Here is a 22,478-nt window from a genome sequence, read left to right as displayed (position 1 = left end):
TCATCGCCTCTGCCAGACCGTAGTGCCTTAATCTTCTTGCCTAACTGATTCTCTACTTCACTCTGAAATTCCTTGAATGTGTCAAAGGATTCAGACTTATGCTTCATTAGGTAGACATAACCATATCTACTAAAGTCATCAGCGAAAGTGATAAAGTAGCTGAAATCACCTCTAGCATTTGTACTCATTGGTCCACATACATCTGTATGGATTAAACCCAATAGTTCAGTTGCTCTTTCTCCAACTTTAGAGAAAGGTTGCTTTGTCATTTTGCCAAGTAAACATGATTCGCACTTACCATAATCCTCTAAGTCAAATGGTTCAAGAATGCCTTCCTTTTGAAGTCTTTCTATGCGCTTTATTTAATATGGCCTAATCGACAATGCCACAGATAGGTGAGATCTGAATCATTCTTTTTGGCCTTTTTGGTGTTTATGTTATAAACTTGTTTGTCGTGATCTAATAAATAAAGTTCATTGACTAATCTAGCAGATCCATAAAACATCCCTTTAAAATAAAACGAGCAACTATTTTCTTTTATTAAAAAGGAAAATCCCTTAGCATCCAAGCAAGAAACAGAAATGATGTTTTTAGTAAGGCTTGGAACATGGAAACATTCTTCAAGTTCCAAAACTAGCCCAGAGGGCAACGACAAATAATAAGTTCCTACAGCTAATGCAGCAATCCGTACTCCATTTCCCACTCGTAGGTCGACTTCACCCTTGCTTAACCTTCTACTTCTTCTTAGTCCCTGTGAATTGGAACATAAGTGTGAGCCACAACCTGTATCTAATACCCAAGAAGTTGAATTTGCAAGTATACAGTCTATAACAAAAATACTTGAAGATGGAACGACCGTTCCGTTCTTCTGATCTTCCTTAAGCTTCAAGCAATCTCTCTTCCAATGCCCCTTCTTCGTGCAGTAGAAGCATTCAGATTCAGAAGTGGGTTGGCTCACCTTCTTCTTTTCAGACTTGGGGACGCCAGCTTGCTTAGTTGGGCTGGCCTTCTTGCCACCTTTCTTAGCATTCTTCTTCTTACCAGATTTCTTGAACTTGCCCCCACGCACCATAAGCACATCTTGCTTATCACTTTTGAGCGTCTTTTCAGCGGTCTTCAGCATACCGTGAAGCTCAGTGAGCGATTTGTCCAGACTATTCATACTATAGTTCAGCTTGAACTGATCATACCCGGTATGAAGAGAATGGAGGATGGTGTCTACAACCATTTCCTGAGAGAACTGTTGATCCAGCCGACTCATATTCTCAATGAGTCCAATCATTTTGAGAACATGTGGACTTACGGGCTCGCCTTTCTTAAGCTTGGTCTCAAGAATTTGCCTATGAGTCTCGAATCTTTCGACTCGAGCTAGATCTTGGAACATGTTCTTTAACTCACTGATGATCGTGAAAGCATCTGAGTTGATGAACGTTTTCAGTAGATCTGCACTCATGGTTGCAAGCATTAGACATTTTACATCCTTGTTGGCATCAATCCAACGATTGAGGGCTGCCTGAGTGACCCCGTCGCCAGCGGCTTCGGGAATCGCCTCTTCCAGGACATACTCCTTTTCTTCCTGCATAAGAACTATTTGCAAGTTCCTTCCAGTCAAGGAAGTTTTTCCCGCTCAACTTCTCCTTTTCGAGAATTGATCGAATGTTGAAAGAATTGTTGTTTGCCATAGTTAAAACTACAATTGAAAAGAATAAACAAATAAATAACCATTCACAGTTTCTCTTAATAAACTTAAATTCTAGCATGCATGCATAATTCAATATTTATTAAGCATTTTATTCAAGTTATGTGTTCCGGCAGGTGTGAATAAAATGATTCCAAGATCCTTAAATCATTAAAGAATTAAGCACATTATGTATTAAGACTCAATTCTAAAATATTTTAGGTAAGAAAATCCTTTGCTAATAGTCTAGAAACTACTCTTGGTTGATAGGTACGTCTAAGGTCTTATTAGGTAAACCTATCTATTTTGCCACGACATAAAAGGACTCCTTACTTATATCGTTGAGTTTTACCAAAACTAACATGTACTCACAATTATTTGTGTACCTTACCCCTTTAGGATCAATAAGTAACACCTCGCTATGGCGGAAAAATATTACTAAGATTGATGTAAAGGTTATCCAAGTAATTGTTATTTTGGCATGGCACCTTTTAACTCAATTTTTTAAAGTTTGGAACTTAAGGCTCTTACTATGTTGGTTAGATTTTAAGTGAACTAAAATCCTTAATCATGCAACATATTCAAGCCACAATCTCATGAATAATTAAGACATATTTAAAGCAATAAATAACTTAAAGCATGCATAAGATATAAATATGATATAGTATGGCCCGACTTCATCTTGAAGCTTCATCTTCAAACTCCGTCTTGAAAATGGATTGGAAACTCCGTCTTGAATTTCACCATGGGAGGCGCCATTTTCTTCAAATAGGGTATGCTATAATTGAAACTAATTACAACTATTTGATGGTACGCAGACCATATTTAAATTAAAAACTTTGGTACTTTAGACCAATTTTACATTCAAATTAATGGTACGCGGACCATATTTTCTATCCTATTTGGGCCATACCAGTCACTTTCCATAACCTGCAAAACAATACATTTACAATATACCATTCACCCATTCATTTATCAATGAATGGCCCACATAGCTGGTTAGTAGAACATATTATGCATCACATAAATATTTGCAGCAATTAATCAAGACTTCTAATAATCTACAAATTATTCAATCCTTATTAATTCTAATCGAGTTGTTTTAACCTTAAAGGAATGTAGACCTAATCAAGAGTTTATGACTAAAACTCTCCCACTAAACCCAAGAAATTTACATGCTTTACGAATTTTAAACATAAAATTGTATTTCCTAGTTCAACCGGAAACTTACAAATTTAATTAAAATTTAAAGCTCATATAAATTATTATTTAAATCCTTTATTTTATTTTCAGTTGATTAAATTAATTAATTCAAATTTTACAAGGTTTTAATTTTAGTAAAATAATTAGTATAAATAAATATATAATAATTAAATTATTCAAAATTAAATTCCGAGAAAAAATTAAATTACGAATTTAAATTTAATTAAAAACTTTGGTGCATTAGACCAATTTTACATTCAAATTAATGGTACGCAGACCATATTTTCTATCCTATTTGGGCCATAGTAGTCATTTTCCGTAACCTGAAAAACAGTAGATTTACAATATACCATTTACTCATTCATTTATCAATGAATGGCCCACATAGCAAGTTAGTAGAACAAATTATGCATCACATAAACATTTGCAACAACTAATCAAGGGTTCCAATAATCTACAAATTATTCAACCTTATTAGTTCTAATCGAGTTGTTTTAACCTTAAAGGAAAGTAGACCTAATCAAGAGTTAAATTACTAAAATCTCCCACTAAAACCAAGAAATTTACATGCTTTACAAATTTTAAACATAAAATTTTATTTCCTAGTCCAACCGCGAACTTACAAATTTAATTAAAATTTAAATTTCATATATAATAATATTTAAATCCTTTAATTTTATTTTCAGTTGATTTAAATTTACTTAATATAAATTTTATCAAGGTTTTAATTTTAGTAAAATAATTAGTATAAATAAATTTATAATAATTAAATTAATCAAAATTATATTCCGAGAAAAATTAAATTACGAAATTAAATTTAATTAAAATCGTTTTCAACCGAAACATAAAATAAACGGCCCAACGTGGCAAGGCAAGGCCATAGGCCGAAGCCCATGCCTCGCCCAAGCAGCAACTCCGCAGCGCACATGGGCCGCGTGCATAAAGCAGTGCCTAAGGCCCACGTAGCTGTGGCCGAATGATGCACCATCGCAGCGCACAGCTTCGTGTTGTGCCTGCTGCCTACTCGTCGTTGGCTGCGCGCTGGGCCGTGGCATGCGCAGCGGCATGCGAGCTCCCTTGCTCGTATGCTGCTGCCTTGCCTCGTGCCTTGCGCTACGATGCATCGCTGCCCAAATTTTGCTCGACCATCCACACGGCACAAGATTTGCCTGCCGCGCATGCTTGCTCGCTCATTGCATCGTACCGCATGGGCGACGAGCTCGCTTGCTCGTCGTCGCATGCCCGCACAATGCAAAACCCCTTAAGGGTAACACTTAGCTTCCATTGCTTCGTGCGTGCAAGATTGGTGATCGGTTTTAAAATATTAATAATTTTTATACTTTAAATTTAATCGACAAATTAATAAATCATATTAATTTCATTAAATTTGGGCAAAAATCGAAAATGTATTTTTCAAATTATTTCCGATTACATTTATTTTTATGGATTTAAATCTAGGTCATAAAATTTTAGAACTTTTCAATTTTAACAAATTTTATATTGGTTTTTAATCATAGGATTCTAATTAAATTGTCAATTAATTTTGAAAATCAAAACAAATTCTAAATTATTCGAAATTCAACAACTTAATTACAACTACAAATTAGGTTGCATAATTAACAAGATTAGGATTTAAAATTGTTAAACATATACAATAGGTCAATCATAGATTCAAGATTTACATATAAGATTCGCAAATATTTAATTTAACGTCATAAAAATTAAAAATTTTGCGTTCGAAAAACTAAAACCTCCGAAAAGTCATAGTTAGGTTTCGAATTTCGGAATTCTGGGTTCGGCATCAACTCTCTAATTTTTGTCAAAATTTTAAAACGCCGTTTACATGCGAAATCTAATATATATATAAAGGGGAGTTTTTTGGAGATCATTTAGAGCGTCCACGTAGGATCTCCATGTCATCGCATATAATTAAGTTATTAACTAATTAAATAAATAAATAATATTAGAGTCTTGCCATAATAGACTACTCAATATGATAAAGATAGATTTCACAAACTTCTTCCACATTTTTGTATATATATCTCAACCCTCACATTAAAAATCTCAACCCTCGCCAAATAATATACTTCGTACGGCCTTCACCAAATAATCTCAACCCTCACCAAACGTTCAATATCTTTTTATCTCCCCTAAATTCACTAATTTTTTAGGATTTCAATTCCATTGTCTCGGTACTTCTTAAACTCCCTAGAAGAATCAAAGACGGTGTTTGTTTTTAATGGTAATTAACAAATACTCTGTACCACCCTACTAACAGTTTTTATGCCTCCTCTTATCACCCCTACTATCGTTTAATCACATATGATTAAACAATCTCAAGATTGTCTTTTATCCGACACAACGAACTACAATTTAGGTGTGAAAATTACACGTTGATATAACCGGGTTTGCAAGCCTACATGTAGAAAGACACCAGCCCGAAGATCGCCCCAATATCATGGATAGTTAGATATTAGATTTTTTTTAAAGTAGTTATTATAATTTCAATTACCTTAATGACAAGAATTCCATCCACTTTTTATTCTCCTTTTTTTTTTTACAACTTTGGGATTTTGCATAATCACAGTGTCTTAAACTTAGAAGGCTATATTTTAATTTAGTGCTAATGTTGGTTCTTAATTAATCTTAATCTCGAGCCTTGACATTCTTGATAGATAACTGAACAATTTGCTATTAAAAATGCAAATCCTAGGCTATGTATATTATTTTTCTTTTTAGCATTTTGGTTGTTACGTATTTGTGCTAGAACTGAATTAGGATGCATGTTGAGGCCTTAGACACAGCATACGTCCTCATGGAGGTGTTTGAGATTAACATCAGATGTACTAGAATTGAATTAGGATGCATGTCCGTGTAATTTTTTTGGATGGAATTATACTATGGAATTCCTGATAGATAGGTTTAAGAAAGAATAAAAAAAATATCAATTTGCAGGATCTCATTGGATATTCTTTCAATGTAAATTTTCTAAATATGAAATTTTTATAATTTTTATTCACAAATTCTTATTTACAAAGGGTGTACATTAAATATTGTACACCGGAGTAAAAGTTAACTCAAAATGTTTAAAAGTTAAGCTTATATATGTAAAAGTTATCTATATTTTAGTGATAAATTTTTTCATTCGGTAAAAACATATTTCTTCAAAACCACTAATAATGTATAAAATTAATCATTTAATCATTTCTATCAACTTTTTTTTTACTAATATAAAAGTTAATCAAAACTAGATTAAAGTTACAAAAAAATGGATAAAAGTTATTTTGGTGTACAATAAATTTATTGTACACCTTGTGCATGCAAGACCTTTTGATTTTTATTAATGCGAAATTAAAACTATTAATGGTTAAATAAAGATGAATAAAACTCAGTAAAGACCCGATAAAAATGAATAAAACTCAGTAAAAGATAATAAGAGAAAAATAAGAATAGGTAAAAGATAAAATAGATAAGAGATAACTTTTTAAAAATTTAATAGATAAATAAAGGCCCGTTAAACTGTCATACTCATTGATAAAAACCATCACTATTTTAACTATCGCTTAAAGTTGACAAAAAAACTCAAAAAAAAAAAAAAATTGAATTTAACCTGTGCATCGCACGGGCTTTAAATCTAGTTCACTATAAAATTATAAGATTCCGACTATTATTGACAAAACTGCCGAAAAATCCTGCGAACATATAATCAAATAATCGCATGAATTTGCAATTAATTACATACACGAAATTAAGAACCCCTTTAATTCATTGCAAATTTATAAAATTTACTCCTTTTTAACTATAATTGATTATGGAATTAATTAGAGGCTCGTGATACCACTGTTAGGTTATGAAAAATATAAACAATATAAATTATGCGGAAAAACCATAAAGCCAGGAATCCAAATTAATTGCCACATAGTCACTTAGTATAATTAGGATACATACAATGTGATGTGTGCCTTCCCTAGATGGTCCCGAACCGAACAAGAACAAGTTTAGGACTCCAAATGTCGCCCCTCCGTAGATAGTCCACAGCACGTTCGGATCCGCCTTAGATTCAACCAACTAGAATATTCTCTAAAGTATTATGTGCACTCGGGAAACTCACAATAAAGTTAGGCAAATATTAAATTCTCTCTTGAACTTAATGTATTAGAATACTTATGAATTGCATTATAAATTGTGATCATGAACCACATATTTATAGGTTGGAAATAACGGAGTTTGAATTCTACTAGGAATCAATTAACTAAATCCATTAGGATTCTGGTTAAATAATATCATTAGAACTTTAGGTTTAATCAAATACTTAAGTATTTCAGATTTAACTAAAACATCTAATTTGAGTAGAATTAGGAAAACACGATTACTTGCTAACGAAGTAATCCTAACCGGCCAAGGTAATGGCCATGTAGCACGCACAACCCGCAGCCACGCGCAGCCCGCAGCACGCAGGCCCACGAGTGGCGCTGCTGCTTGCTCGCTGGCCCAAGGGCGTTGGCAGCATGCACGCGGCCCACTTGGGCGCTGCTGCTGCTCGGCCTGCTTGCCTCGATGATTTGGCGTGCGGGCGTGTTGGGCGCCGGGCCTGGCTTTGCACTGGGCCTTGCGTCTTGCAAGCTCGTTCGTCGATCGTTCGTAGGTCGCGCTTCTGATTCATTTTCCGATTCCAGAATTCATTTCCGATTCGAACAAATATTTAATATTTCCGATTCCGAAATTTATTTCCGATTCGAACAAATATTTAATATTTTCGATTTCGGTAATATTTCCCATTCCGTCAATATTTCCCATTCCAGTAATATTTCCGTTTCCGGCAATATTTCCGATTCCGGCAATATTTCTATTTCCGATAATATTTTCCGATACGTACCATGTTTCCGTTTCCGGCAACATCTAAGACTTGGATAATATTTATATTTCCTTCATAATCCATATTTCCGTTTCCGGCAATTTCATCATTTATGGAGCATTCTATATTTTGCATTTTGACGATACTAGCTCCCACTGGAACCGAGATCCGTCGTTTCCGATTGTTCATAAACAGAGTATTTAATTCACTTAAATACTTGATCCGTTCACGTACTATTTGTGTGACCCTACGGGTTCAGTCAAGAGTAAGCTGTTGATTTATTAATTGCACTTGAACTGAAGCGGCCTCTAGCTAGACATTCAACTCACTTGATCTCACTGAATTATTACTTGTTTTAATCAATTAATATTGAACCGCATTTATTAGACTTAGCATTGAATGCATACTTGGACCAAGGGCTTTATTTCCTTCACTCAGTGCCGAGCATAGAAGCTCCAGGCCAAGTACCCAGGGATCCGAGGCTGACCCATCCGAGATCGACCCGCCAAGGTCCGATCCCACGCTCCCGAAGTCTAAACTCATGCTCCGACGGTCCGAACCAAGGCCCCCAAGGTCGACCACCGAGCCAAGGTTGACCACCGAGCCCGAGCTGAGGCTGACCAGAGGTCATAACCGGATGAAATTAAAACACATTGCTGCAAACCAAGGTGTTGATTAAATGCCCAAATGAGGATCGAAGGTTGAAGCTTTGCCTAGAATTTCTGGGTATACAAACCTTGGTAACCTTCATCCCATAAAGTAAATAAATTTGATGGGTTATTTGGTGACATGATTGGTCACAAATAATTAAGGCAAAAAAGTCAAAAGGTGAGCAAGGACAACGTACAAATACGTTCATGTTTTTGTACAAATTGCACCGACAAAAGCAGATGATGATGCTTAGTCCCGGAGGTTCTCGCAGAAGGTTCTGACTAAGGGCTCAATGCCAAAACTCAGTATCAAGCTACACTCAATTCATCTCCCGAGCTACACTCAGTTCATCTCCTGAGCTACACTCAGTTCATCTCCCGAGCTTTGAAGCTCACTGCCGAGCTTAGCAGCTATGAAGCTCAAAACCGAATTCAATGCCGAAGTCAGTACCGAGGTCGTAGCAGCTTCTCGAAGCTAGTCTCCCAAGGACCGAGTCTAGTTTTACTCCCTGCCACACTAAACTATCACCGCTGAGGTTTATTGACCCAAAGGCAACCTACGAGCAATGGGTTTGTGATACGTCAAAAAGGCAGAGATCGGAGCCTAAAGCGCTGCTTCATACCAGAATGTGGGTGTATTCTTTATTACCCTGCATCAAAGAATTTGGAAATTCTTATTATCCAAAATATCTTGTATTTGTCAAATAAGAAAGCTGCAAATCAGCAAATCACATCATGTGGTTAATAAATGGATGCCTTGGTGGTTTATAAAAATCACGCAAACAGCAAGTGGGTAATATATGTACAAATATATTTATACATATCCAAATAGCACGCAAGTCTCTGAACAAATCTTCGGATTTGATGAGCTTGGATTAAACGCAAGTCTCTGAACTAATCTTCGGAATTAATGAACTTGGATTAAAAGCAAGTCTCTGAACAAATCTTCGTATTTGATAAGCTTGGATTAAAAGCAAGTCTCTGAACAAATCTTCTGAGCTTGGATTAAACGCAAGTCTCTGAATAAAACTTCAAATTCGATGAACTTGGATTAAAAGCAAGTCACTGAACAAATCTTCGGATTTAATGAGCTTGGATTAAACGCAAGTCTTTGAACACATCTTCGGATTTGATGAACTTGGATCAAAATAAAGTCTTGGAAAGATCTACGGATCCCCAATTCTTGGATAAATGAGCAAGTCTTGGAAAGATCTACGGATCCCCAATTCTTGGATAAATGAGCAAGTTCTTGGATGTATCTACGGATGACAAGAAACTTGGAAGAAATTAAACATCGGCATCGCCTTTGGGCTACCGAAGGTTAAAACCGAGCCGAGGTTAAACTCCGAGCCGAGGTTAAAACCCGAGAAGAGGTTAAAAACCGAGCCGAGGTTAAAATCTGAGCCGAGGTAAAAATTCCGAGCTGAAATCGACTTTCACTTGGACGTGATCAAAATCAAACCCAACCCATTTTTCAAATGGAATTGGGTCTGGGGGGCATTTGTTGGGGTGTTAAAATGGGCACACCATTTTAACCCAAAAGCCAATAAAACTCACTCAAGCCCAATATCACTTAGAAGGCCTCAAAGGCCCAACAAGGCACTATATATACCCCTCAATGGGAAAGGGAAAAGGGGCCATTCTCTAACCCTAGAGAAGCCTCCCTACACTCTCTCTCCCCAAAATACTCTCATTATACATCAATTGTTTGAGCGTCGGAGGCTCCGCCTCGGGAACCCCCCTTGTCCCGGAGTTCATCTTGTAGGCACCGTACGTGGCCGGATCTCAAGACACCAGGGATGCTCATACCATCGTTTCAACCCCGGAACACTGTTTAATCAAATAGTTAATTTTTTTTAATGTTGATTGACATCATCGATCTTACGTGTATGGCGGTCTCATAAGAGACCTACTTAAAAGTAACGCAATACACTTACATGCAAGTTACAACTTAGATTGGCAAGTCTTAGAAAATGATGACACAAACAAATTAAGTAGCATAGCAGTACCAAAGTAATGGAGCTACACATAATTGTTCCGCACTAAAGGAGTAACATCTTAGGCTAGCACATCTTAGTATCGTACCTCAATCTCTTTATACATGATGTCGTGAAACTACTTCTCAAATATTAAAAGGGGTATTTAGTTTGGATTATTCTTGCATGGCCTTGGTACACGATAATATAGTGTGGACTCAGAACCAAGCATTTTCTCTAACACCCTTTTTATGTATATAGTGAACACTATTGTTTATATAGTGAGTATAATAAATTAAACACAAAAAATCTTAAATGTAGTAACCATTTTTTGAATCATAGTAACAACATGTTTTAAAAGTGAATTATGACTTAAAATCACATTATTCAAGCACAAACATTATCAACGACACTAATTGATAATATTTTTTCTTAATAATAATTATAATAAACATGCCAAATAAAATAGGAATAAGTTGTTAATCTTTTTTAAGGCATGGTCCACAATAAATTTAGTGTGGACCAAGTCCTTTAAAATTGGTGATTTAGTTTATGTATAAAATCCTACCTTAGTACTTGGTTCGTAAAAGTATGAATTACAATGCATACCTCAAATCCATTCACTTTTTACTTACAATTTGGATTAACCATTCGATCAACCCCACTTTTGATATTACTAGTTGTTAGCCCGTGCGCTAGAAATATAAATTAGGCATGCTAAAACGCGTAGGTAAGAAATCGGGTTACACTAATCTGAAATGTGAAAACGTTCACTCTTGACACCATCTTTCATCTTCCGTTTGTTCCTTGGCAGATACCTGGCAACGCGTATGAAGAAATCAGATAATAGAACCTCGACTGAAGGGACTTGTAGGCTTCCAGAAGGAATCATTTTTGGATGGTGTAGGTCGTGTGGCAGAACTCCCTGCTGTTACAGATGGCTTAGGTGGTAAACAAGCTGCAGGTTATAGAGTTGATGGCAACCCAGAATGGTTTGTCAAAAGACTATTACCTCTGTCTGAGATGACTCTTGTTGGTGACCTTCCTGTGTTCACAACAGCCCCTACGCTATTTGCTGCTGCTCTCGAAATAAGCATGTTTGAGCCCAATTGAAGAGCTCCTCCAGGAAATCCATGAAATCCAACACCTTGTGCAGGTTGCGTAGCTACACCAAAAAACTGTATTTGGAGGCCTCACTGCACCATTGAATAAATTCAGAACAATTGTAAAGTAGATAGCTCCAATATAAATGCTCCTATCCTCAAGTATGTTGTGATGCATAGTTTTCCAAAGCATACAGTTACAATATTGAGAGAAATTTATCAAAAGAAGCTGAAACGCTCACAATAGAAAATTATCATTTACTAATCTCTTTTTATACCTTTATACTATTCCAAGAAGCAACCTAATCAGTAGAATTGATTTGAACCAACCTTTATACCTTTATACTATAGATTTACTTCATTTGATTTGAAGCAACCTAATCAGTAGAATTGGACTTAAATTACGCCCGTCTTTTTGTTACCAGAGCAATTGAAATTCATGCAGACTTCCTGGCTCTAAGCATTTGGATAACTAAAAGAAACTGCAAGATGTATATACAAAATTTGAGATTATTCAGCTATGCATTACAGTTGGGTATTATCGAGTTACCATCACAATAAAAAAAAAAGACTTGCATACAAGAAGATAAGGGAATAAGAAAGAGTATGTCATATTTACGGGACTCATGATCCATTGGCATCAGCTTCTTTATCTTCATCTTTGATAATAGAATAACATATACCTTAAAACATATCAATGCCGCCATGAACAGAGCACTTTTTGTATATGAAACGAGACAACCATTTTGATACCTCAAAACATATCAATGCCCATGAGTAGAGCACTTCTTTGAAAAATGGTTAGTGCTCCCTGTCGGGTTACTACATCAACCCCAATTATAATAACATATATGACTTAAAGTACAAGTTCAGCGATGTAGAGCCCCTTATATGCAGCACTACAGCTGCTGCAGTTCACTACGTGACTCCAGTACCTGAAACATGTTTAGCAGCTATGACTATCAATGTAAACCTTGACACCTAAGTCTATCACAGTAACTGGTGGCAAGATGTATTTATATGAAATTACATTTGCCTTAAATTCGAGAAGGAGGTTGGGGGAGGGGGTGAGAAGAGACAAACAAACAAAAAATTTCCACGGATAAAGTTTTGCATACTTCAAACAGTAGGCTTCACTCAGTGAGACTAACCTATCCATTTGTTATTCATGAGGAGATATTAGAGGCAGCGATCCATCGAATTTCATTCTCCAATCAACTTGACCACAAGAGTATTTCTTCAGCCACTTTCTAAAGGCAATTACAAGAGCATCTAATTTGGTGGGAACAAAGCAGGCTTTCTGCCAATTAGTCAGTCAGTTTCCATTATCTTGTGCTCCTACATGAAAAGAATTAAACTGAAAAATAATTCCTAAGAGAGAACTCACAACATACAACAGTACTCAAATTCAGGCCGGTAACAATCAAAACTGACTCCACTTTGTCAGTGTCATATGATTTATTACTCTACTGTCTCCTGCGAAATGGGAGCAACGCAATGCATAATGTTGACGGGAAGGTTATCGAGGTAAGAGTTTCTTGATTTAGAGGTTTTAGAAATTGTTTAACTTTCAATTACTTAGACCTGAATCTTCCATCCTAATCATGATTGATAGAAACAAATGTCAAAAAAAAAAAAGCAGACAGTAGGAGAGGCAATAGCAAAAACCACGAACGTTTGTGTCCTAGGATCTATCAATAATACTAAATGATTATGAAGCATCAGAGTACTAAATTATAAAGGCTATATGGCCTCTATAAGGCTATCCCCTTTGAAGCTTACATCCAACCACATTCTTTTGATGCGCCTATCTTCAGTAAGAAATTAACCTAATAACCTAGGGCTACATTTTCGTAGTGGTATAAAAAATAACCCTTATCCATATATTAATCTATAGGTGGACTGTGATGTATAAATATCATTAGAAACGTCATGGAAAATGGCAATTACGGTCATTATTTAGCTCGTTTCTGTACTACTCTTGCTTGTGTTCATAAGATGAAGGTGTAGTACGACCTAAATAAAAATCTTTGTCCCACTTTATTGATGGTGGATATTTAGTTTCATACAAATGAGAAACATGACAGCATAATCCCACTTTAAATTAAAACAGAATAGCAACTTGATTCCACATACTCCCGAGCCTTTCTTCAGTGACTCAAAGGATCAACAACAACTAAGAAACAAAAAACCTTCAAAATCTCCTTAGTTAGTGAGAGGGAGGGTTCACAAACCAAGAGAGATACAAAGAGAAGGTAACATTCAAATCACAAGTAAAAGAGATACATAGGGGCCTTTTATAAGATGCAATGTCTTCCAATGCTAAGTCCCGCGGAGATATTCAGCCTATATGCCAATGCAAAGTGTGGACTGAGAATTAAACACAGAGATTGCAAAAGACTAACAGACTACATTTGGTTCTGAGTCTAGGTCACGATGAGGTGATAAACCAAGCAGCGGTCACACTGTTAGCCAGAAGATAGAATCCACGTGCTCGTAATAAAAAGTTGTTTAATATTTTACGTCAAGCTCGATAGTAAAATTTCACATTAGAACCATCTACAAATTAAAGATGATATTAAGAACTCAAAGTTTAATAAAGAATAACTCTCTTTATTTGCTTTAGAAAATAACTCAAAACTAAAGCTTCTCTCAACCTCTCAAAACTATCTCTTAAGTTATGCCACAACCCGACATATCCTTATATATTGAAAATTAACCAATTACCTAATTCTACTAGAGATTTCATACACTTAGAACACTCTCTGAATATTTAGATAACTCCTAAATAGTTCTCCTAATCCTAGTTGTCTAAGAGACCGTAGCTTGCTAGGATTAGGACTCCTTATACCTCAAGGTTTCTTCAAGTTTAATTCAACATTCTCCCCCTTAAGCTTGAAGCCAATCTTCGCCAAGTCTTGTACACCAATGAGATCCCTCATCTCCTTGAACTTGATCCTACCAAGAGCCTTTGATAGAATATCTTCCTTTTGTTCGCTCCCGGGAACATGCTCAACTTCTACTTGTCCATTCTCAACACATTCTCTTATGAAGTGGTACCTTGTGTGTATGTGCTTACTCCGACCATGAAACACCGGGTTCTTAGTAAGGGCAATTGCTGATTGATTATCTATCCGAATGAGAACCTTCTCACATGGTGATCCAGTGATCTCACCAAGCAAATCTTGAAGCCAGATTGCCTGCTTTGCTGCTTCAGTACCTGCCATGAACTCGGCCTCACATGAAGACAATGCCACTGTATCTTGTTTCTGTGAACACCAAGAGATCGGACTTTTACCAAGGTAAAATATGTGACCTGTTGTGCTTTTACCGTCATCTGGATCTACATTATGACTACTATCACTGTAGCCTATCAGTTTTGTTATCATTGAGTTCGAACGTGTATATGTTAAACCAAGAGTAGTGGTGCCCTTTAAATATCTCAAACATTGCTTCATCGCTGCACCATGGGACTCCTTAGGATTCTGCATATATCGACTCAATCCTCCTACACAATAGGACAGGTCTGGTCTCGTATGAAGTAAGTAACGGAGGCAACCAACATTCTTCCTGAAGCTCGTAGCATCTATTTCTTCTTCATCTTTAGATTTTGATAACTTGAGTCCAGATTCCATAGGCGTGTGAGCCAAATTGCAGTCCTTCATCCCAGCTTCTTCCAAGATTTTCAAAGCATAGCGTCTTTGATTCAATGTAATTCCTCCTTCGTGCTGGCACACTTCAATTCCTAGATAATAAGTTAATTTCCCAAGGTCACTCATTTCGAATTTAGAAGCCATCTCCTTCTTGAAATCGATAATGATTTTTATACGTGTTCCTATAACAAACAAATCATCTACATAAACTGCAATCAGAAGAAGGTTTCCACTTACCACCTTCTGATAGACCGATGGCTCCTTTGAACACCTCTTAAACTGGAGTTCCTTGAGACTTTGATTTAGTTTATCGTTCCATGCCCTTGGTGCTTGCCTTAAACCATACAAGGCTTTATTGAGCTTATACACTTTGTCTTCACATCCTTTCACAATGAAACCCTCTGGTTGCGTAACATAGACAGTCTCCTTCAACTCTCCATTTAGAAATGCCGTTTTGACATCAAGATGATGTATTTCCCATCCGTTGGATGCTGCAAGACTGATAAGGAGACGAATTGTCTCAATCCGAGCTACCGGAGCAAACACTTCTTCAAAGTCTATTCCATAACGTTGTACATACCCCTTAGCAACGAGTCGAGCCTTGTGCTTATTAATACTTCCGTCAGAATTTTTCTTGAGTTTGAACACCCATTTTAAACCAATTGGTTTTGCCCCATGTGGAAGGTCTACGAGGTTTCATGTATTGTTTTTTGTGATCGAATGTATTTCATCTTCACACGCAAGTATCCATTCTCTGGTTTCCTTTGCTTCATAGAAATCTCTTGGTTCGTTGTTTAAGCATAACGACAATCGTTCTTCTTCTTCCTCGGCAAGTAATATGTAGTCTTCAAGGTATTTTGGTTTTGTGCTCTGTCTTTGTGTTCTTCTCAATGCTGGTTGTTGATCTTGAACCTCTTCGCTCTCTATCTCATGTTCTCGTGACCCCTCATTCTCGTCCTCATCATTATCATCACTAGAGGGTTCTGAACGTCCATTATTTCCAATGGTTTCTCCATGTCCTGTTCCAATATCGGTATGCACTGTTTCTTGAATACCACGGTTACCGAATTCTCCAAAATTAATCCCGAAATTTCCAGCAATATTACCTTCCGAATTCTTCTGATTCCAGTTCCATCCCTTTGTTTCATCAAATACAACATCTCGACTCACTACTACCTTCCGAGTTTGTGGGTGAAACAGTCGATACGCCTTTGATCCTGGTTCTGTGCCTAGATGAACTAACATACGCGATCTGTCATCTAGTTTCTTTAAGTGAGGTGTCTCCACTTTTGCGTATCCAATGCAACCAAAAGTTCGAAGGTGGTTGATATTGGGTTTCTTAGAACGGAAAGCTTCATATGGAGTTTTATCCTTGAGTGCCCTAGTAGCTATTCTATTCAAGAGGTATGTGGACTGTCTTATTGCTTCTCCCCATAGGTAGTTTGGAACGAGCATGTGCTTTAGAATACTTCTTGTCATCTCCATTAGAGTCCTATTACGTCTCTCTACAACACCGTTTTGTTGAGGGGTATATGGAGCTGTGAGATGGCGTTTTACACCTGAGTCATCGCAAAATGAGACAAACTCTTGTGATAAGAATTCTCCTCCTCTATCTGTTCTGAAGGTTTGTATGTTTGCTCCTGATTCTTGTTCAACCAAGCTTTTGAACTTCTTGAATTTGTTAAATGCATCACCCTTTTCTTTCAACAATATTGTCCACATATATCTAGAGTAATCATCGATGAGAACGAAAACATACCTGTTTCCGGCAGTCGTACACGGTGTTATGGGGCCACAGAGGTCACCGTGTATGAGCTCAAGTATCTTGGTTGCTCGGTACGATGTAGCTTGCGGAAACACTTGTCTAGTTTGCTTCCCAAGTAGACATAACTGCAAATTTTCTTTTCAATGTTAACGTGTGGGATTCCTATGACAAGTTCTCTTTGTATCATGGATTTTATTGTCTCAAGGTTTATGTGTCCTAGCCTTGCATGCCATTTGCTTGATTCACTGGTCGTTGTTGAATGTAGGCACATAGTGGTGCCTTTTATCCCCATATGGACCTTGTACAACCTGTTTCTTGATCTAATTGCCTTGACAAGCAATTTTCCATCTCGATCATGCATTGTTAGATGTTCTCCTCTCATTCTCACATCACAACCTGATTCTGTAGCCTGCCCAAGACTGATGATATTACTTTTTAAATCTGGAATGAAATAAACATCAGACATCGTTCTTGATTCACCATTTCTTTCAACGAATTCAATTAATCCTTTCCCTTTGATGTCTATGCGGGAATCATCACCAAATTTCACCTTTCCGGTAATGGAATCATCAATCTTGGAGAAGTACCGTCGATCTCCAGTCATGTGGTTGCTAGCTCCATTGTCAAGGTACCAAATATTCTCATCGACAGTGTTTTCTTCGTATTTACTTGGTACAACCTTTCCCTCGTTCAAGTATACCACCTCGTGCATCATAAGTTCATCTGCGTCTTGTGTATCATTGTTGTCATCTTCTTGTGTTTGTTGCAGTTTAAGCAATCGATCTGGACAGTTTGAGGCATAATGGCCTGTGTTGTCGCAACGGTAGCATACTATCTTTGATAGGTCTCTTGCTCCATTGAATCGTCCGCGACCTCTTCCCCTATTATAGAAGCGTCCTCCGCGACCTCTGCCTCTATATTCACCATTGGAGCCGCGATTTGATTGAGTTTCCATGTTTGCATACATTAATTTGCTTTGATCTTCTTGAGTCTCTTCTTCCTCGCAGACACGTTCTTCATAGGCTTTTAGACGCCCTACGATGTCTTCGAAGCTTGTGGTGTTAAGGTCTAACACTTGTTCGAGCGAAGCCACTATGTGTATATATTTCTTGCGAGGGAGGCTTTTAAGGAATTTTTTAACCAGTTTTGACTCTTCAATATTTTCTCCTAAGGCGGCTGATTTTGATGAGATTTCAGACAGCTTTCCGGCAAAGTCATCAATTTTCTCGGTGTCCTTCATCTTAATTCGATCAAAGTCAGCCATTAATGTTTGTAACCTAGCTTCTCTGACTCTTTCTGCTCCCACATGTCTCGCCTTGATAGCCTCCCATACCTTCTTTGCTGTGTTTAACTCTCCAACCCGCAGGATAAGCGCCTCGGGGATCGATTGAAATAACAGGGCTGTGGCCATGTTGTTTTTCTCATCGTCGTTCGATTCCGTTTCTGTTTCTATGGTTCCCCATACCTTATGTACTTTGAGTAAGATCTTCATTCTCATGGCCCATACCGTATAATTTGTTGAGTTCAGCATGGGGCATTGTATTGAAGAAGGTCCTCCTCCTTCTCTTGTTCCTCCCGTCGATGTCACCAGGGTATCCCCCATGATTTGTGTCGCAAGCTCTGATACCAATTCTAGAAATTAAAGATGATATTAAGAACTCAAAGTTTAATAAAGAATAACTCTCTTTATTTGCTTTAGAAAATAACTCAAAACTAAAGCTTTTCTCAACCTCTCAAAACTATCTCTTAAGTTATGCCACAACCCGACATATCCTTATATATTGAAAATTAACCAATTACCTAATTCTACTAGAGATTTCATACACTTAGAACACTCTCTGAATATTTAGATAACTCCTAAATAGTTCTCCTAATCCTAGTTGTCTAAGAGACCGTAGCTTGCTAGGATTAGGACTCCTTATACCTCAAGGTTTCTTCAAGTTTAATTCAACAAACCATACCCAAAATTCTGATGAAGTAACAAGATTACAGAGTGAAAATAGCAAATTACCTTCATGGCCTCTTTTTGTGTGATAAGAGTGTATGCGACTCCATCTCTCTTGCTTCCTCTTTCTTTTTCTGTTCAAATTTTTCCTTTTCTGTCTACTCTTATGTCTCCTCCCTTAGGTCTCCCATATCTCTAGTGACCTCATCAGAAGTGTTGTGATCTTGAAGCTTCTAAGACTATTTCAGCATCCCTGCGTAATCAGTAACACAATAAAAACAACCAGAAGATGTCAATTCAAAGTAGAGCATAAATTTACAAAGAACAGAAGAGCTGAAGAATCAAGGAAGTTACTTCTCACATGGATTCCATGCAAAACAGTGCTATAAACCTCCTGACAACTTCGGCATTGGCCATCTGCAGATAATACGTGCTTATAATTCAGCATGACCATGCAATAGCTAAGAAGAAAGAAAACCTGTAAGACACACAGTGAACTCCTAACAAGATTCAAACACAACAAGTTGATGGTAAACCTGTATGCGTGCTCATGAGGTGCCCTTAATGGCTTGTGACATAAACGGCTAACTTCTGCCGACAATGGGTATCCTTTTAAGGATAAAACTTGTATACATAATGATGAGCTGGACTCCCTGGATAATAATAAAACATACATATATTGATAATATTGGTGCCACTGATAGTTCTAAGAATATCTGCTAAGCAAAAGGCTTACGAGTATTTCCTAGGAACACGAGTTTCTAAACTCTTACATGTTCCTTTAGAAAAACCACATCCAAAAGACCTAGAGTTAACTTAATATTACATGAACCAGTCTGTTAGAGGCAAGATAGGCTTAAACGTAACCACTAAGAACATGCTTGCAAGTGTTTTTTTATACATAGGTAGTTGCAATTAGCATGTTTGACAAAAGGGAGCCTGAGTACACTCATTCCTCTGAACTGTGATTAGCATCATCATCTTCAGTAGCTGCATTTTCCGCATCCAAAGGATCAGCATTGGTGTAATCTTCTACATCAGCATGCCCAGCATTCAAAGAAATAGCATTCTGTGCGCTTGCATTTCCTTCAGTGGCCACATCTGTCCCGGTAGCATTCTCTGCTCTATTGGCATCAGTTGTGAGGACATCCTCCACGACATCTTCCTCAATTGCTACTTTCTTCAAGCACCATTGCAACACATTGCTTGTTAACAGAGATGTAGTTGGCCCTACTTGAATCAAAAAAATGCTTAGTGCGGAGCAATTTGCGTGCAATCATGAAGGTCTTTAGATCACCCTGGAAACAAGAGGGGTGTGAGATATTTTAGTGTGAAGAACACATGTACAGGAACATATAGAAGTAACACAACAATAAAGCAACGAGCATAAATGCAGTTTTGTTTTCGCATGCATAGTAAATGCAGTTTTGTTTTGACTGGATTGAAAGGGTAAAAGTAAAAAACTTACGGTATACACTTAGACATGTTAGGTTGAAGTATATAAGTGCATGGACATGCTTGTGTGGTGTATCAGTTGCCCTTTTATGTGTGAGATGGGTATGACCAGGTGTGCTTTTACGTGTGAGTTGGATATGTTCAGTTTAGAGATAAATACATTTTGATTCATTAGTTACGGATAGGTCATCTTCATGTGTGGACTGAACACAAGCAACTGATATGTGAAGTTGATAATAAACTGGAAAAAGTGTATAACAGAATTAGGTTATTTTGCATGGTGTAGTTGACATATCGGTTACATATATGTGCTATGCTATTTGGGGGTGCATTATTAAGTATGACATGGTAATAGGGGTTGCTTGCCGGTTACCAGGAATCATTATGGATTACATAAATACACTTAAAGCGTGTTTCATCCTGAAGATATCAGCAACAGCCATTCTGAAAAGTCTTTCAGAATCCTCGGTGAAGGTTGTGAAGGCATATGTGCCCGTGTCATCTGAGACTTCGCAGTTGAAAGTGATTCTACATTGAGGATGGTTATAACGTAAATGAATTTAAGTGATTTATAAGTGACAAATTTAGTGATGGTTGTGAAGGCAGAACGTAAATGAATGTAAGCGGCATTTCTCTAGACAAACCTAGGAGTGGATATAACGCCGTTCCTAGAGCAGGTCAGACAGTTAAAAGCTTCACCAACTGGCACAGTGGTTGTCTTACCACCGTTAGGGCAGCCAAGATAAGCATGCACTTTCTCAAGTCTTGCATCAGATATACACACTTTTAACCAAGGGCGCTCCTCTTGGAGAGTGTTGGTCTTCTGTTACAATTAAGGAATAAATATTTGATGAATAATATAAAATATTTGATAAATATTTATCAGGTAAAGGTAATTTAAAGGTAATCAGTCCCTACATTACAATTAAGGAATAATCTTGTAACGGCTAACAGTTAGTAGGCACACCAAATTAAATAACGGTATGGGGACTTGCCTTTTTGTTCCTCAGTTCATCTAGGGTTATGATCACCTTTTCATTGGAGGGGTTCCTAACATCAAGGACCCGTGCCTGTCTATCAGCAAGGACAACTTGATGGCGGAGTGCCCTGAAAGTAAGAAGGTGAAAAATAATCAGTTGAGGAAGTGGTACATGTGAAGTTAAAGCAAGTGGCAAAAGGGTATGACCATTCTTTCAGTGCATCTGCTCTGTGCCCTTCAGGATCATGAACGAACACAGTGGATATGCTTGATGAGAGGGAGAAACCTACGTCAAAAGACAGATATGAGTGGCGATGACTAACAAATATATTTCAGTAGGGTGCTTCTAATAAGTACTACCTTTGTGGGATGTGGCCCTCAAGGAAGTGAAGCCAACCACAACAAACTTCTCACCCCAGCAGGAGAGCGAGTCACAATCAGCTTCAGCAAGATCATTCCAGATGGAGATGATTAATGGTTGTTCAGAGATGACAAATAGAAGTGGTAGATATATCAGTGTGTTTGTATGAGTGAAAGGTGACACTAAGATAAATGATGGTGGCTGGCAAAGATACCTGTGATCAGCAATGATAATTTCTCGAACCAAGACTTGGCGGTCCTGGGTAGTGGTAATAGTCCTTGGCTGTTCCTCAACATATAGAACCACTCCAACAATATCTGAATGCAGAGGGGCAAGATGGTGTTATAAGGCTATAATGAGAGAGTTCCGACACATTTTTTTAAAGGAATAACAGACTACAAGGAAGAAATACTATAGTGCACGTGCATAACTGTTGAATAATATCTAAGTGCTATGCATCTCTAACATTTGGAACTGTGAATTTCGGGCAAACCTAATACCTATACGTTGCATATATTCCATAATAACCAAAACGTGTATGGAACATCAAAGATAATTAAATGAGCAAATCATGTAAAGGCAAACTTGTTTATTACCATATCTATCATCAGGATCCCCAGCTCTTGGGATAGAAGCAATGGACTGGTAGTCGGGCAGGATAGGGCCTGCTTCAGCGTTCACACGTTGGATGACTGTCTGCCGTCCAAAGGTCATCTGGAAGTCAAGCTCCTCTTCGGTTTTCTTCCATTGTGGGTCTGCATGCCTGATGGGAGCATCAACTGTTTCATATTCTCCTTTGTGCACAAATGCGTCCTTGTATGCCTCTATCTGATCTCCAAATAGCGCACCCCGCAT

At 37.4% G+C, this 22,478-nt stretch overlaps 1 protein-coding gene across 1 annotated transcript; it reads right to left on the bottom strand.

Annotated features, from left to right (window-relative positions):
* Window positions 1–19,777: 19,777 nt before the first annotated feature.
* LOC110786325 (replication protein A 70 kDa DNA-binding subunit B-like) lies at window positions 19,778–22,478 on the bottom strand. Its single transcript, XM_021990871.2, has 7 exons — window positions 22,220–22,478; window positions 21,623–21,940; window positions 21,470–21,548; window positions 21,279–21,390; window positions 20,928–21,106; window positions 20,685–20,811; window positions 19,778–20,008 (listed from the first exon to the last, which is right to left on the bottom strand). Exons 1-7 carry the CDS (start codon window positions 22,476–22,478, stop codon window positions 19,778–19,780), a joined length of 1,305 nt encoding a protein of 434 aa, XP_021846563.2.

The sequence above is a fragment of the Spinacia oleracea genome, chromosome 3 (assembly GCF_020520425.1).
Source record: "Spinacia oleracea cultivar Varoflay chromosome 3, BTI_SOV_V1, whole genome shotgun sequence".
Lineage (NCBI taxonomy): Eukaryota > Viridiplantae > Streptophyta > Magnoliopsida > Caryophyllales > Amaranthaceae > Spinacia > Spinacia oleracea.
This window is presented reverse-complemented; position numbering and strand designations above follow the sequence as displayed.